Below are 13,659 nucleotides of genomic sequence, written 5' to 3' on the forward strand. Positions count from 1 at the left end.
CGGGGGGAGGCAGGAGGAGCGCGGAGGGCGACACTGTCCCAGCCCGCGGGGAGGCGGCGGGAGGGGCTCCGGGGGTTTAGGTTTGCCTCCCCTTCCCCGGTGCTGCTGGAAGTAGACGGTTGTTCGCTTTTCCGACCTGCTCCATGGCTCCGGTGTCGGTTACGTCCCGGTCGCGGCCGCTCGGCGCAGCGGAGCGATGTCGCAGCGGGGCGTTCCTGGTGGCAAGCGTGGTCTGGGCACACGGGGGACGGGATTGGTGTTCAGGCCGTGAATCTAAGTGTGTCTGTGTCTTGTGTGTCTGTCTTACGTGTCTGTGAGTCTTGTGTCTGTGTTTTTGCAGAAGGAAGGTCACAGCTCCAAGACTTGTTCTTCAGTCGCCCCAGAGAGCTCGGAGGCAGCTCCGCGTGGCCGAGGATGGTGGCCGGGAACCAGCAGAAAGAAGGAAAAGCTTGGGCACCACGGGCAGCTCTGTAGCCTCTGAGTTTCACCCTCTGCGATCCTCCTTAAGCCCTTGACAAAGTGCATGGTGTAACATAAATGATCCGAGATGCCCTTTAGACAACCCTGGCAGACATTTAAAAGTACGGTCTCTGTTTATCTTTAGATTGCTGTGGTTTTCCTCTAGTTGTGTGTGTAACTGAGGTTGGTATATGGAATTTAGTAGAGAACTAATTATTTTTAAAACCAACACCACCTGCTGAGGTTTTCACAGCCAGTCCTTCCAACTGAGCTGCGAGCAGTACTCTCCTTGGACCGGAATCCCACGACTGAAAGTCATAAAGGATTTAAATCCCAAATGGAAGTAGAAGTATCTATAATCTCTTACAAAAGAAACGTTAAAGTAACCAAGAGATGACAGGAAAACAAAATTCTCCTTAAGATTTTTTTTTTCCATCTACATGTTCTTTTCAAAATACATAAACATTGGGCAACATACAGCATTCCATACCACCAGAGATGGCTCTTCTTCCAGTGCAATATCATACAGAATACTGATATCCACTGTCTCAACAATTTGTCAACTGAGTGCCAATCACCTAGGCACCCTTCCCAGCATAATCCCTCTTGCCTGCCTTAATTCAGCAAACTCAGCAGTCGTTGCTTGCGAGTGTTCCCTCAGGTGAAACAGGAGGAAGAGACTGGAAGTTTGTGGTCTTACACTGGAAAAAAAACTCACACTGCTCTGCAGTACTGAAAAGGCATTGGGAGACGTGATCTTGTGGAAAATGGTGGATTATGATCGTCAAATTTTACATATTTTACCTACATCTATTATACTCAATCACTCATTGCTGCTGAATTAAATGCTTCCATTTTTAGGATGTTAATACAATCTGATCTTAAGGAATGTCTGGGGATGGCAGATCTGTAGAATAAGTGTCGTTCTAAAAACCTGTCAACCACAAAGTAGATTAGAACATAGGAAGGGTTACCTCTCCTGGACCTTACTGCGGCTTTGGCATGGTGTATCGCATGGAAAATGTGCTGTACACAGTGAATTCCCAGCCTAAGCCTGGGACCGAATCCTCATGGCAAGTCCCTGCTCTATTTTCTCCTCTCCCAGCCCCTCTCTCCTTTCCTTTACTCTCCCCTCCAGGATTTTCCATACCCAGAATTCCCTAAAGCCGCAACGGCGAGGCAGGGGAACACAGCACAGCAGCACTGAGCTACCCCCGAGGCTGCGAGCATTTGGGCTCCTACAGCCTAAAAAGGAGGAGGTTTTAGTTTTTACCTTGCGGGTTGTCGATAATTTGGTGCTGGAGCAGGTACAGTCGAGCGGGAGCGCCCGGCTGCAGTCAAGTGCGTTATTTCAATTAGCTGAGCTCTCTTTGTTGCAAGGTGGAATCATTCACTGCCCGGGAAAGCTGTTTTATTGAATGCTTTCTAAACACTGGCATTGGTCACCTCGGCTGGAATTGAGTCCCTGTCACCAGTATTCCTTGCGGTGACTTTGACCGGATCAATGGCTGAAAAAGGCAATGGGGACACACAGATACGGCAGGGCAGAGATGAGCGGGGCTCGGTTGGGTTCTCCGTAGTGAAGAGAAACCGATAATGAGCAGATAAACGGCTTTTCTTAACCCTTGGAGTCTCGGGAGGCTTCAGCAGCTCTGCTGGCATCCCGGCTCCTAGAGTTGGTGTAAGGGAAATATCTCCCGGGTATTCATAAATTTGGGATGAAATGCAGCCAGAATAACGAGAAAGGCTTCCCTAGGGCAGGCAGGTGCAAGGCAGCCCGGGAAGAGGCTGCGGCTATAAAAAGTTCCTTTCCAGCTCATCTAGGATTTCGTTCCCGAGCCGAGCCATGATGCAGGAGCGAGCCGGGAAACAAACTCTGGAGAGGTTGTCAGCGGTAGATCCGCTACCTGGCCTTCTCACGGGTTCCCGACACGGTGAAATCGCCGTCACTAAGCGTGCAGGTTCGCCAGGCAAGGGGAGGGCGGGCACCAGCCGGTGGGAGCCCTCGCCAACCGGTCCCTTCGCATCTCCTCGTCCTTGGCAAAAGCAAGAGAAAACGTGTTTGAAACCATTTCCATCACCTGCAGCGTGATCGATTTTTTTCGCCTTCTTTCTCCTCTCCCCATCCCAAAATACCAGCATTTAATGAAGGGATTGGAAAGGCTTGAGGTTTTGTTTTGTTTTCTTAAATGCCTGCGATTCTTGGAGCGGGCAGCTCCGGGGGGACCGCGGGGAAGACTCCTGCCCCGCTCCCCTCGGAGGATGCTCCGAGCGAAAGGTTCCATCTCTTAACGGAGAGGAGAGGCTGAGCCTTTCCCGCGTATCCTGGATGTTTCCATTTTACTGAATCTCAAGGAAACAGGGATGTTATTGAACCCCGAGTTCAGGGACGCTTCACCTAACACTTCGCCATCTCAATGAAGTTGCGAAGTGCCTATCTTCTATGCTTGCTTACCAAATCCTGAATTAGTAAAGTTTATTTAGTTATTTAAATAGATTAAATGTCACGTTTTAAATGGAAGGGGAAGGTTCTACCTTACTGACCTATTTTTCATTTCTGATTTAGAAAAAGGCAAGATTAGCATGGATATTGCATTTTCAAGGACCTCGCCACTATTAAATAGACTGTTAAGTGCATTTTATGGCTGAAGAGTCTGTTCCCAGTTCAGTCTGGAAGACGTGCTAAGTTCATCTCTACCTGCTACATTGAACATTCACCGGCTAAAATACTTTCTGAGGATGTAATACCTATGCTCTGCATCTTTTAAGTACATAACGCTTAATGTTTTAGGGCTGGTAAAACGTAATTCAGTAAAAGTCCCTGACAGAGAAGTGTTGGCTCTCAAGAAAACTGGATGGTGTTTGCCCAGTTGCAGGAATTCCCTGCTCGGTGAGAAGGTGAGATGAAGGGAAGGGAGGCTGCGGGGATGACACGGATTCTCACGGCCGAAGTCTCCCGCGGATTCTTAAGCTCCGTGGAGGTTTAAGGGGGCGCGTATCAAACTTGGTCCGACGGATGCGCTGAGCGACGGGACCCCCGGGCACTGTTCCCCTGCCCCGGACCCGCGGGGGCAGGAATCCCCGCCAGACAAGTCTCTGTTGTATTTGTCCCGATGCGGGAGACCCCCGAGGCCCCATGAAGGTCGAGGGATGGCGCTTCCCAAGCAGAAATCCGCGCCCCCCCCTCCTTTGTTTCTGTCCCAGGACACAGAGCCCGGGCAGGCGTGATGGGACCGGGGCGACCCGCAGCGCCAGCGCCGGGGGGAGCGCTCGGAGCCCGCATCGGGCAGGGCTGGGGATCCGGGCAAAATCCCCCCCGGCACCACCGGCGTGGACCCATCCCGAAACCCGCCGGGGAAGCTTCGGTCAAACATCCTCAGGGCGAGGGGCTGCCCGTGTCCCGAAGGTTTCTGCTGGCACCAGGGGATGCTTTCCACTTCTCCGCGGGACAGACCCTGCCGGAGCACGGGGAGGGAAAGGCCTCTGACGGGCATCTGCCCTCTCCACAGACACCACCAAACCCGGTCCCGGCTCTGCCCTCCCGCAGCCCGCGGTGCTGGGGGGAGACGGCCCGGACCAGAGGCTCTCTCCTGAGAAACAACCTCCACGCTCCACAAATATACGTTTAAACAACTGCAAAAAGTCTTTTCCTGCCTTTTCAGGCGCTCGCCGCAGCCTTTCCACACCTATTAGCCCGTAACTTTCCGTACCGGAGGAGAGATCAGTTTTGCTACAAACGGGCGGTGCTGAGAGCGGTTTGCGTGGAGCTGGGGGGAGCGCAACTCCGCGGCCGCGAAGGCGACAGTGTTCCAGGGAAAGGCGCACCAGCCGAGGAACTGTCCCCGAGGAGCCCACCTAGTCCCTTTTGGGAGCAACGCGCTGGTTTAGGGGATTAGAGCCAGATCCCATCTCTTGTACATTCTGGAGTAGGGAAGAGCGGCGGGTCAACAATTGTAATAAATATTGGGGGGAGGGGGTGTCGAAGGGGTGGAAAACTCTCCTGGCTGCGAGGACGGTCATTTTCCCGGTGCTTAGGATCTAGTTACTTCCAATACACCCCGGGGACCGACATGACACGGCTTATACTAATAGGCATCTGTCACCGGCCGTGTCAAGTTTTGCCATATGCGTCAGACAAGTTTGTGGAAGGAAAAGGAAGAGAAAGATCAAGAAAAAGACTTTCTGCGGTCTGTCTGCAGGAACTCCGCCAGCAGATGCTGTCCCCGGCCGGCCCCCCCGGCCCGCCGCCACTCCCGGAGGGCTGAACCCCGCTCCACCAGGCAGCACCATGAGCCGCTCGGCGGCCCGGCTGCAGACCCTCCCCGGTTTGGCCACCAACTGCTCGCACCCCTCGGGGCCTCCGCGCCCCGCCGGGATGCCCCTTCGCAAGAGCCGCTCCCGGCCTCCCGGGGGGTCCGGGCCCCGGGGGGGGCGGAAAGCGCGCCCGTTCCACGCGGGAGCCGCCGCGCCCCCTGCAGGCCCCGGTGCGCCACTACAGCCCCTCCGCCACCGGGAGCCCTCACCTGCCCTCGTGGCCCGGCCCGCGGCCGCGGGGAGGCGACGGGTCCCGCCGGGAGGGCGACTCTCCTCCGCGGCCCTCCCGATGCTGCCCGGTCCCGGGAGCCACCGGCCCTTCCCCTGGAAAATCTGCTCCGGCGCCCACGGCCGCTCTCCTCGGCGATCGAGGGGAAACCGGGGAAGAGAAAGAGAGGACGGAGGTAACAGGGGGAGAAGCGCTTCCCGGGGCCGCGGCGGAGGGAGGCGGCGGGAGGAAAGCTGCCTGTTCCGCCGCGGCCGCCGGCGCGCAGATGCCGAGCCCGAGGTATTGCTGCTATGTGGGGAAATATGAGCGAGTAATTTCATAAGTAACAAAGGCCGGGGAATGGAATGAGCCGCTGTTATCCGGTGTCCTCTGGAAGCCCTGGATCAGCAGCTTCTTGAGCCTGAAAGTGAATTCAAGAAGAGGCTCCTTTCTCTTTTCCCAGGGGTGTCCGCTAAAAATAGAAATAACCTCCGCGCGTCGCAGCAATCACCTACCATTTGCTGTTTGTGTAGAACCGATTGGCCAGACACAACTGTGAAACAGCTCGGGACTTTTCTGGCGGCCGAGCACCGGCCGGTTGGGACCCGTCGGGGCCGCGGAGCCCGGCACCGACCCCTCTCCTCCCCTCCGGTGCCGTTGCCTTCGCCGGGCCGCGATCAGCCAGCCCGTATTGCCAAAGTTCAAACTTGTCTCATCACCACGCTGCTCGTTTCATTTCGGTCTATGTATGCGTGGGTATAAATATTTACTTAGGAAAGAATAATATTTACCGCTTACCGGAAAAGCGAGGGCACTTTTATTTATTATTTTTTTTAAAACCCCGCGGTTCCCAGAGGGTGTCGGAGGGGAAATCAGCGCCTCGTCCAGCTCCTCCCGCAGCGAATCCCGGCTCCCGCGGCATTCTGCCTGCCTTTTCCACCGCCGGTTTTCCTAACAAAGACAACGCAAAAAGCGAAAATCCTCGCAAGTTTCCAAAGGCGAGAAAAATTAAGCGTTTTGGGAGGGAGAAACGAAGGCACCGACGCTGCCGGTGCAGCTCAGAGCCCGAACGCCTCAGCCCTCGCTCCTCGTTCGCCGGACTCAACCCCCGCGGTCAGCTTTGAAATATCGTAACGTGCTGCAGATATTTATCTTTTTCTTCTTGGCACTCTTCTTATTCTAGCCCCCCAAATGCACACAAGTGTACATTTTTTTGCGCAGCAGCCCTTAGAGCCTAGTAATTAGGAATTAGCTGGGAGAGGCCGTTCCTTTTCCGTGGGAACGCAGAGCTGCCTCTTTCACACCGCTTATTTTCCTGATCGAAACGAAAAATCCGCGCCCTCAAACCGAACGTGCATGGCTTCATTTTCTCCCCCCCAAAAAAAAAATTAGTAAACGTTACTTAGGTAGCCCCAACGTGTTTAATTATTTTATAATTAACCACGAAAGCCAACACAAAGCGTACCTAGTCCGGGCGGGAAGGGGCAGGAACGCGCAGCGCAGGGATGCAGAGCCGCAGCCAGGCTGAGAAAAATTCGTGCATTTAGGGAAAAATCACGGCACGGAGGAGGGAGTCAGGGATCCGCGCGGAAAGGTTTAATTTCCAAGGAATAGGTATGATGCCGGCCGGCCTGGCAGGAAGCGGAGCCGGCGGCCGTCGCTGCGAGTCCCGCAGCGGCAAAAGGAGCCGCGGGACACCCCCCTCCCCACATCCCACCGCACCGAGACCGGCCGAATGCGACTCTCGGCGAGAAGGAGAGGCCGGTGCTGCCCCGCCGCTCCGCCACCCTCCCGGTTTGCAGCCTCGTCCTGCGGGCGGGCGCGCATAGAAACGCCTCTCACACCGACACGGGCAGAGCATTTAAAAATTTATTTACAAATTGTGTACAACACGAAGGGATAACATTTAGAATACATATATTCATTCATATATAAACAGACTTCTATAATAGAATGACAGCGTTTTTCTCCTTTGTTCTTTTTTTCCCTCCAAAATTCTCTTTTGTTTGTTCGTTCGTTTAATATTTAAAATTTCCCCCGCTTATTTTTTTATACATTTTTTTTTTCCTCGTTTGTTCGTTTATTTCGGATAAAACCGCTCGGAGCGCCGGAACCTTCAAAAAAAGTGAAAGTTCGCAGCTCCTAAATCGCGACCGTCGTTTCGCCTCTTTAGAAAAATAAAAACCCCGAAAGCAACGTCAGTGATTTTTGATACAAATATGTACAAGCGGCGGGGGCCGCTGCCCGCCGCTCAGAGCCCCGGCGGCCGCGGAGCCCCGAGGGGGCGGCCGGCGGAGGGACTGCAAGGACGGCCCGGGGCTACTGCGCCGGCCACTTGGCCTGCACGGCGGCGGCGGGGGCCGCGGGCTGCAGGAACTGCCCCGCGATGATGTTGGTAGGCACGCTGAGGATGGGGGCGATGGCGGCCGTGGTCCTAGCCAGCGCCAGCGGCTGGTGGGCCATCAGGGCCGACTGCACGGTGACGGGCGGCCGCAGGAAAGTCTGCGCGCTGGCGGCCGAGCTGGCGGCGGGGACGCCGATGATGTTCTCGATGCTGAAGGAGGGGCGGCTGCTGGGCTCCGACTTGACGATGGAGCCGGCGGCTCCCAGGCTGTTGAGCTGCAGCTGGAGGCTGGGGCTGAGCTGGGAGTTGAAGGCTTTGCGGCTGAGCTCGCTGGACGGCAGGAGCGGCACGGCCGGCGGCAGCATGGGACCCACGGGGGGGATGTAGGGGTACTGCAGCGCGGCCGCGGCGGCCGCGGGGTGCGTATAGGCGCCGGGGTGCAGCCCGTAGGGGCGGCCGTAGGGGCCGGCGAGGCCGTAGGCGCCGAACCCCTGCATCATCAGCGCCGTCTGGTCCCGCAGGTGCTCCTGCTGGTGCCGCTTGAAGCGCTTCCTGCGGCGGAGGAAGCTCCCGTTGTCGAACATGTCCTCGGACTGCGGGTCCAGCGTCCAGTAGTTGCCCTTGCCCGGGTTGCCGGGCTCCCGGGGGATCTTGACGAAGCAGTCGTTGAGGGAGAGGTTGTGGCGGATGCTGTTCTGCCAGGCGGGGAACTTCTCCCGGTAGTAGGGGAAGCGGTTGCTGATGAATTCGCAGATGCCGCTGAGCGTCAGCTTCTTCTGCGGGCTCTGCAGGATGGCCATGGTGATCAGGGCGATGTACGAGTAGGGCGGCTTCACCAGGCTGCTCTTCGGCTTGCTCTGCCCCGCCGCCGCCGCCGCCCCGCCGCTCGCCCCCTCCTCGCCGCCCCCTTTGCCGCCCTCGGCCGCTCCGCCGGGGGCCGCCTCGGCCGGGCTGCCGCCGCCGCCGCTCTCCGCGCCCGGCTCCGCGGGCAGCGCCGGCTCCGCCGCCTCGTCCAGCGGCAGGCGCGGCAGGGCGGCGGGGCTGCCGGCCTCGCCGTCGCTGTCCTTGCCCAGCCCGTCGTCGCCCTCGCCCACCACGTCGATATCCACATCCTCGGCCGCCGGGACGGCGGGGCCGGACATGTCGCCGGCGCTGCCGCCGCCCGACAGGGTCATCCCCGCTCGGCGGCCGGGGCGCGGCGGCGGGGCCTCCCGCCGGGCTCCCCCCGCGCCCCCCTCCCGCCGCGGCTCCGACCTGGGGCTACACGCGAGCGGCGCTGCCCGCCGCGGCGCCGGCCCCGCGGGGCATGGGGCTGCCGCTCCTCTCCCGTGCGCGGCGTCCCGCGGCGCGGGGCTGCCCGGTCACCTCCGGCTGCGCGCCCCGCTCCCGCCGCCGGGCATCGGGGATCGGGCGGCGTCGCTGGCTCCCGCCCGCCGCGATGGGCGCCCGCGGGCGCCGGGCACGGGGCGGCCGCAGCTCCGCGGGCACCCGCAGCTCCACCGCTCCGCTCCGCGGCCCCGCCGCGCGCCGCTCCGCCGCCCTCCGCCCGGCTGCCTTTTTTTTTTTTTTGGTCGCTTTTTTTGTTTTTTTTTCCTTTTTTTTCCTCCTCTTTCCTGTCTTTTCTCGCCCCCCCTTGGCGGAGGGAGGGGACGGAGCTCCCGGCGGCCGGGCGGGGCGGGGGCAGGAGGCCGGGGCGTCGCGGGGCCTCGCTCGCCACTTTGGAAGCGCGGCGGTCCGGACTGCCTGATAGATTACTTTCCCGTTAAAGATATACTCGGAGGCGGCGCCACGTGACCGCGTGACGTCAGGCGCCCCGCTGTGAAGTCATGCAAAACTCGAGTTGTTTCATGGACTTGTCAACAAAGAGCGGCGGCGGCTCCGCTCGGGCCGCCCGCCCCGTCGAGCCGCCCGTCCCGTCCCCTCCCGGGAGCCCCGGCCGCCCCGAAGCTGCGGCTCCCGGTGCGGCGGGCCCGGAGGCCGCCCCGGAGGCCGCCCCGGCCGAGCGCAGACTCAGCGGATGCGTTGCCGTAAGAGCGTTTAAACCCGCCAAGCTTGGGCTTTGAAATCACTTTGCCGTGATTTTCGATTTTGGTTTTTTAATTTTTTTTCCGACAGCAGCACCAGCTGGGAACGGGAGAGCAGAGAATGGCTATTGATTAATCTATTATGTTAGTTATGGGGAGAAATAAAAAAGACGTAAAATAACAAAGGGAAACTATAAATAAAGAAGATTTTAGCTGGTTTCTTCCCCCCCCCTTTTCCTATCTTTTTTTTTCCCTTTTTTTCCTTTCTTTTTCTTTCTTTTTTTTTTTTTTTCCTTTTCTCCAGAGGTGTTAACGACTTAATCATTGCGGGCGTTAGCATATGAAAAAGTAGGAAATGAGGGAGTGTGTGTGAATGTGAGGACCGTATTGACGCGGCCCCAGGTAAGCCCCGGCCCGGGGAGAGGCGCCTGGCGGAGCCCCCGCCCGGGACCGCGGCCGCGGGCGGCTCCGGGGGCTTCGCTGTTTCACTCGTACGGCCGGTGTCTTTGCTGGAGTAGTTCTCGCACGCGTTGTTGGATTTCGGTAAATACAGTTAAATTAGGAAAATGCCCCAGGAGCGAAGTATTTCCCACGAGCGAGTCTGGTTTAGAAAAAGCAAATAGCGCATTCTGCCCCCCGGCAAAGTCATCGGAGCCTCCGAAGTGTCGGCGTTCCGGCCTCCCCGGGAGCCTCTGCCCGGCCCCGACGGGTCGCCCGGGAGGAACGGGCTACGGGCAGGATGCGAAACCTTCCCGCAGGACAGCGGGGCGGGCTCCCTCCCCGCGGGGTTCCCTCCTCAGGCTTCGTTTTTGCGCGTTTTCCGGTGGATCTGCGCGGCCTGTGACCCTGGCTTACCCCGCACCGCCCGCACACGCACACGTCTCCCCACACTCATCCTTACAAGCACACTCACCCTGTCCCCCTCCTCTTCTCCCCCTCGCATCCCTCTCAGGGAAAATGAAAGGAAAAAAGACCGACTCCGCATCCCCCTGTTTCATTTGTTGCTCTTTTCTTCGATACAATAAAAGTCAAATAAATTGATTCATACTATTAATTACGGTGCTTAGCGTGAAAAGAAACGTTTCCTCTCGATTAGGGCTCTATTGTGCTAATCCCCTGTTCACCCGCTGCTGCCGGCTGAGCGGGCGGCCCCTCCGCGCCCCTCCGCGCCCCTCCGCGCCCCGGCAGCTCCTAAGGCTTCAAGTTCCCAAGTTTCGGAAGGTATTTAGTCGCCCACCGGATTGGAAAGTATTTAGGAGCCCCATTTTTTTCGCTTTTCTAAAAATTCAGGAAACTTCCCCCGAAATATCCCGGGAGCCTCCGAAGTTCAAGGGCTGATCGGGAGCAGCGGGACCTGCAAAACAATCAAATAATTAGAGCAGCCTGTGCGGAGGTGGAAACCCACGATAACCGCACCGCCAGAAATAGAAAGTGGGCGCCCATATAGACAGATGGATTTAGCAACAGGAGAAAAAACAAACGGTATCGCCGGATCGATACGGAGTCAAATAGAGACACGGCAAGCACTGGAGAAAGGGAGGATGGAGTAAGTTATGATAGAGAGGGAGAAATTAATTACAACTCAATTTGGTTCTAATATGGTAAAGCGAGATCCTGGCTGCGAAGCGAGTTAAAAATAAATCCGGAGGCTGAGCCTGGGAGGTGGGGGGGATTGAGGAGGAAAGGCAGGACTGGGGCAATTTCTGCTTCTGTAATCGTTTTTAAAGGAAGGAGAAACCAAAGGTGTCCCCTTTCATCTCCTTAAACCCGTTACTTTCACTAATGAGTTATATAAATCGTTGACCTGACCTGGATTAAACCAGCGTTGTGGTGCGTTATAAACGTACGGGGGTAAAGGGGGCTCGCAGGAGAGGGGCTGCAGGTGAGAAATCCCTGCAAAATAAACACATGGCAGGGGGGTGAGGGAAACATCCCCCGGAGCCGGGCCAGAGCGGGGCAGGCGGCGGGGCCGGGGCTGCGGGACCGGAGATACCGGGGCCTGGACCCCCCAAGGCTGGGATTTTCCCTAAAGATGCAGATTTTCAAATATATTTGTTTTCAAAGACCTATATTTACACTCTTTCTTTCTTTCTTTCTTTCTTTCTTTCTTTCTTTCTTTCTTTCTTTCTTTCTTTCTTTCTCTTTCTTTCTTTCTCTCTGTCTTTCTCTCTTTCTCTCTCTCTTTCTTTCTTCTCTTCTTTCTCTCTTTCTCTCTTTCTTTCTCTCTTTCTCTCTCTCTTTCTTTCTTCCTTTCTCTCTTCCTTTCTCTCTTCCTTTCTCTCTTTCTCTCTTTCTCTCTTTCTCTCTTTCTCTCTTTCTCTTTCTCTCTTTCCCTCTCTCTTTTTCTATCTCTCTTTCTCTCGCTTTCTCTCTCTTTCTCTTTCTCTTTCTCTTTCTCTCTCTTTCTCTATTGCTCTCTTTCTCTTTCTTCTGCTTTCGCTCTCTTTCTCTTTCTTTCTCTTTCTCCCTTTCTCTCTCTCTCTCTTCCTCTCTTTCTTTCTGTCTTTATTGTAATAAATCGCCTGTAAAACCGGCAGACCTCGGTATAAAACGAAATTGGTCATGTTTCCAAAACGGTTTCAGATTTATTTGTATTGGAAATGTATAAACATCCATTCTGTAAAAGGCAACACGTTTAATTAACGATGAGAGAGCAGTTAGGGGCAGAAAGCTAGTAAAATTGTGTGATAAATTTATGGCATTGTTAGCGTGCTTTTAATTATGGCTATTATGTTAATTATTTCACATTAGCATGGAGTTATCAGCAGCATGTCAGATTTAATCAAAACGAGCCTTTCTCTCGAAAATTGTGCTTTTCATTCGCCGCGATGAGAACGGGGGGTCCCGAGCCGAAGCCGTTCCCCCCTCCCCTTCTGTATTTATTTTAAAAATAAATAAATGAAGCCTTTTAAAAAGAGGACTTCCCATTGAAAAGGGTGGCTGGACGTGATCCGGGCTGGTGCAGGCGGCAGATCCCTTTGGGCTACTGCGAGCAGTGCAGGGAGGCAGAGGAGAGAAGCGACGCTCTTGTTTTTTAGGAATTCACCATTTTCACCCCCTCCGGAGAAGGCACTTTATCATTTTGGATCATTCTGTCAAACAATATGATGTTGCTCATTTTTATCTGTCCGGTTTTACAAAGCCCCCGCGCACGCTGCTGGCCAGGACAACACGCCTGAGTACAAAAGAATAAAAGAGACAAGCCGGGAGAATATAGGATCGCTGCGTGGATCAAAAAAGGAGGAAAGAGAAGGCGGTGTGTGTGAGTGTGGGGCAGGGGGGGCGGCGGGGGCTCGCAGCGGCCCGGGGCCGGTTCCCTGCGCGCAGCTCCGCGGCTTCCGCACACGCTCCTCACTCCGCGCTCCCGGCGATGCCGCCCCGCCGCCTCCCGAAACGCTTTCCGTGCAAAATAAAACAAAGTAAAAAAAAAAAAAAAAAAGAAAAAAAATATATATAAATGAATCAAACCCGCCGGTGTGGGAGCAGATGGCCAAGTTTTGTGGGGCTCCATCCGCAGCTCATCTCCCCGGCAAAAGCCCCCCCCCCTCCCCCGCCTCCGCGCAACCCTCGCAGATCACGGCTGTGCCCCGGCCGCTCCGCGCAGCCCCGCGCAGCCCCTCCGGCGGGCGTCCCCGCTCCCCCTTCCCCACGGGAGCGGGGGGCTGCGACCACGGCAGCTGCTGGCTTATTTTTAGAGCATTTCCATTCCTCCGGTTAATTTTAGATCGATTCATTATTTAGCCCCAGTTCGCCTTTAGGGAAACCCAAGCTGGGGGGCTGCCGGTGCTCCGCGGCCGCGGGGCTTTCCCCCCGTGCTGGAGCCGGGGAGGCGACTCCGTGCCCCCCGGGGCTGCTGCGAGGCGAGGGTCCCCCGGGGCTGCTGCGGGGCGAGGCTCCGCCGCGGCACCGCACCCCGCGCTGGTTGCGGTGCCTTCCCCCGCTGAGCCGCGCAGGTCCGGGTTTCACCGATTTCCTACGTTTTGCGGCGGTTTCCCGGTGGGGAGACAAGCCCAAAGCTCCCCTCCCGCCCCTCTGAAGCGGGCGGAGGCACTGGGGCTGCCCCTGCCCTCTCGGCCCCGGGAGAACCGGGGGTGTCAGGCACCGCTCAGGCTCACGCACACAGGGATGTGGCTTGGATATGTGTGTGTGTACATATATCTATATATATCTCTCTATATATGCATGCATATGGTGCCCCGGGCAGCCCCCAGCCCTCGGGACCGGGGGAACCGCACAGCCCCGCGCCGTTCAACCTCCCTGGCAGGATCTAAACAACAGGGACTGCGGGGTTTATGTAAAAACACGAATCG

At 56.7% G+C, this 13,659-nt stretch overlaps 1 protein-coding gene across 1 annotated transcript; it reads right to left on the reverse strand.

The window, feature by feature from the left end:
* Positions 1–15: 15 nt before the first annotated feature.
* FOXD3 (forkhead box D3) lies at positions 16–8,621 on the reverse strand. The gene is made up of 3 exons (XM_054073082.1): positions 6,447–8,621; positions 5,780–5,932; positions 16–2,495 (listed from the first exon to the last, which is right to left on the reverse strand). The coding sequence occupies exon 1, from the start codon at positions 8,498–8,500 to the stop codon at positions 7,301–7,303; it is 1,200 nt and encodes a 399-aa protein (XP_053929057.1). The 5' UTR covers positions 8,501–8,621; the 3' UTR covers positions 16–2,495; positions 5,780–5,932; positions 6,447–7,300.
* Positions 8,622–13,659: the final 5,038 nt, after the last annotated feature.

Source organism: Cuculus canorus, chromosome 8 (genome assembly GCF_017976375.1).
Source record: "Cuculus canorus isolate bCucCan1 chromosome 8, bCucCan1.pri, whole genome shotgun sequence".
Taxonomy (NCBI): domain Eukaryota; kingdom Metazoa; phylum Chordata; class Aves; order Cuculiformes; family Cuculidae; genus Cuculus; species Cuculus canorus.